This window comes from Lolium rigidum, chromosome 6 (genome assembly GCF_022539505.1).
Source record: "Lolium rigidum isolate FL_2022 chromosome 6, APGP_CSIRO_Lrig_0.1, whole genome shotgun sequence".
Taxonomy (NCBI): Eukaryota; Viridiplantae; Streptophyta; class Magnoliopsida; order Poales; family Poaceae; genus Lolium; species Lolium rigidum.
This window is the reverse complement of record NC_061513.1, coordinates 284,179,352-284,182,541: the sequence shown is the minus strand read 5'-3', so window position 1 is coordinate 284,182,541 and position 3,190 is coordinate 284,179,352. Positions and strand designations below refer to the sequence as shown.

At 58.2% G+C, this 3,190-nt stretch overlaps 1 protein-coding gene across 2 annotated transcripts; it reads left to right on the top strand.

Moving 5' to 3' along the window:
• The first annotated feature begins 1,337 nt into the window (after positions 1–1,337).
• On the top strand, positions 1,338–2,930 carry LOC124661994 (ethylene-responsive transcription factor ERF036-like). 2 transcript variants are annotated; one of them, XM_047199885.1, is made up of 2 exons: positions 1,338–1,588; positions 1,655–2,930. In XM_047199885.1, the coding sequence occupies exons 1-2, from the start codon at positions 1,484–1,486 to the stop codon at positions 2,570–2,572; spliced, it is 1,023 nt and encodes a 340-aa protein (XP_047055841.1). In that variant the 5' UTR covers positions 1,338–1,483; the 3' UTR covers positions 2,573–2,930. The 2 variants fall into 2 exon arrangements, with proteins under 2 accessions (XP_047055841.1, XP_047055842.1); XM_047199886.1 differs by having other exon boundaries at positions 1,338–1,618; positions 1,688–2,930.
• Positions 2,931–3,190: the final 260 nt, after the last annotated feature.

Here is a 3,190-nt window from a genome sequence, read left to right as displayed (position 1 = left end):
TCCTCCCCTCCAACTACCCCCGCAAATCTCCCTCGCCTTAATTTACCTTGGCTGTCAAGCCAGCTGAACATTTCCACAACCGCCAGTACGATTCAGTTACCATTTCAGCAGTAGTACTCCATTATTACCGGAGAAACGAAATTATTTCGCACGGCCGTTTCGGAGAAAAAAAAAAACTAATTTACGGTTAGAGCTGCGCGGCCAGCCGCGCGCGCAGGGAGGAATCCCAGCCGCAGAGCGCCCATCCGCGACTAGATCTGGGTCACTGTTGTGCAGCGCCCAGTCAGTGGGCCGGAAAGTACGGCGGGCCCACATGTCATCGGCGTGGGACGACGGGGACGGGTAGTCGTGTAGGTGAAGCATTTATCATTCCGCCACGCCGCCTCTCGTCCTCGCGTAAATAAAGCAACCTACCCCCACCGTTCGCGTTTCTTACCTAGAATACGGGCGGGTCGCTGACGGGTGGGCCCGGGCGTGATGGGTTCCCGTGCATGCCAAAAAACCAGCGTGGCTCCTGACTTGTTCCGCGGTGTAGTGGGTTACTCGTGGCCGAATGCGTTTGCTACTGACAGTGGGGCCGGGTCGTGGTGGGGCCCGCTTGTCAGTTGGTTGCTGCGTACGGTGTCTGGTACGTACAGCGGCGGAATAATATGCGGTTCATTTCCATTTCTATGCTAGAAGCGGGAATGTTCACTGACATGTGGGGTCGAGGAAGTATGGGCCCCGCGTGGCAGTGGGAGTGGCTGGGTACGGCATGCGTGAGGCGTGGCAACTGCGGGGGCAGCAGCTCGGGGATTAAATATCGGAGGAGGAGACCAGCCCAACCCCTTTTGCTCCTCTCGCCGCTTTGGGTCGGGGTTTTAGGCGAGCTTCGAGGGAGGCCGGAGGCGACGACGACGACGCCGCCACCGCCGTCGGGGAAGAAGACGACGACGACGACGCGAGGCCCCACGCGCCGCCACACCTCGTATATGTCTTCTTGCCCCTTCGCCGATCTGGTGGTTGCCGTACTCCTCGCCGCCGCTATCCTCGTCGTCGCCGCCCTCCTCGCCTGCGCCGCCCCCCGATCTATGCACAAGGGGCTCCACGGCTGGAACAAGTCCTCGTCGATGCTCAGGTCCGTACCACCGCATCTCCTCCTTCCTTTTCCCCATCAAGTTCCCATCTTTTTGTCCGCCTTTTCCGGTCTGAGCCTCCAGATCTGGGAGGTTCATGCTGGGTTTTGCGCCGGCTTCTCACGGATTCTTGTTATTTCCTCCTGCAGGGACGGGTTCGGGGTGAAGTATTCCGGATTCCTCCACATAAGGCCGTGTAGTTTCTTACGAGGAGACTGACGGAGCTGCGGTGATTCGTTCCTGGCTGCGTCCAATTTTTGCACCCAAGAGAAAAACAAAGAGTTCCCCTTTCTAGTAGAGTTTTTCGTTCCCCTTCAGTTTTGCCAGAGATTTTTGTGTTCGAAGTCGAAGAAATCCAAGAGCAAGCCATGGCGCCGCTCAGCCAGCACCAGATTCGCCTCAGGAAGGCGCTGGCCACCAAGACCAGGCCCAAGACCAAGATGCTCCCGGGTTTGGGCGTTAAACCCTCCGCCGCCTTCTCCAAGCCGCAGCAGCAGACCTCTGCTGCCATCACCAGGTCGCCGCAGCCGGCGCAGCAGGCCTCTGCAGTCCTCTCCAAGCCGCAGCCGCAGACGCAGCTGGTGCCGGCTGCGCAGCAGCCGCGGCGCCGCGTCCGCATCGTGTACGAGGACCCCGACGCCACGGACTCGGACACCGACGACGAGGCCCCGGCCGCCGCGACCTCCTCCAAGCGCTGCTACGAGCTGTTCCTCGGCAAGGCCCCGCCCAAGGTGCTGCCGAAGCCGCTCACCCCGACGGCTGCTACTGCGGCGGCTGTCTGCACGAGCAGCGCCAACGGCGGCGAGGGCTACCGCGGGGTGCGCCTCCGCAAGTGGGGCAAGTGGGCGGCCGAGATCCGCAACCCGTTCACCGGCAAGAGGGAGTGGCTCGGCACCTTTGACTCGGCGGACCTCGCCTCCGCCGCGTACCAGTCGGCCTCCCGGAGCTTCATCGAGGAGAAGCGGCGCCGCAAGGCCAAGGCCGCACCTGCCTCGTCGTCGGCTGCCTCCACGCCGACCGCCTCCTCGTCGTCCTCTACATCGGCTGCTCCGTTCGCGCACGCGTCGCCGTCGTCTGTCCTGGAGGCTACCAAGCCAGCTGCGGCGGCCAAGCCCCTGTCGCCTGAGCCGACACCAGTCCCCGCCACGGTGTCCACCGAGGCCGGCCAGCTGCCGGATGACCCGGAGTTCTACCAGGACCTTCTGCGTGGGCTTCAGCTGCCGGACATTGACCCGATGGACTTCCGCGCTGGGCTCGACGCGATGGACGTCTCGGAGGTGCCGGCTTACTTGGACGGTGAACAGGACCTGCTGCTCGGCGACTTCGCTGATGAGGAGCTGGAGCTCGACATCGACCTTGACCTCGACGATATCGGCGACGACTTCCTGGACATGCCTGGCTGCGACTTCGGCCGCGGCATGGATGACTTCCTGCGGACCGCTGATTTCTGCGTGTGAATTAAGAGAGGTTTAAGCTTATTATTGATAAATGTTGGGAGTGTGCTGGGCTTGCCAGTGAGTGAGTGAGTGTAATCCGTGCGTTGGGAGGGAGGAGACCAACCTCTTGGGTTTTTCCCCGGGCAATTCAGCCAGCTCGTGCCCAAGAGATGGTCTCTGTTTTCCCTGAATCTCCCAAGCACATTAGCGTTTGAGAGATAGTGAGTATTTTTGATAGGTTAAGTTGTGATAAGTTATAGCTGTGGCATCTATGTTTCTCTTATCTTAGTTCGTACTCTTAAGACATTGTAGCTCGAGACAAGTCTTGTGGCTATTGCCTAGTATTATGAAAAAGAAAAATAAGTTGGCATTACATTACTCATCTTGCTATTATATCTGGGATCTGTCTCTAGATGTTGTGTGTATCCAACTGTGCTGTTGAATCATCCTCTGGTTTTCTGGAATGCAACTTGTCAGAATCGTTTTAGGATTGACAATGTGCATCTAATTTGGTTGCAGTTTTTGATCATTCCTGGGGTTTGTGAGATTCTTTCCAGTATAGTCTCGTACAATTTCTTTTGTTATAGTTTTACCATTTGTCTAGATACTAATTTGCTGTGAAAACTGCCCCCTTTGCAC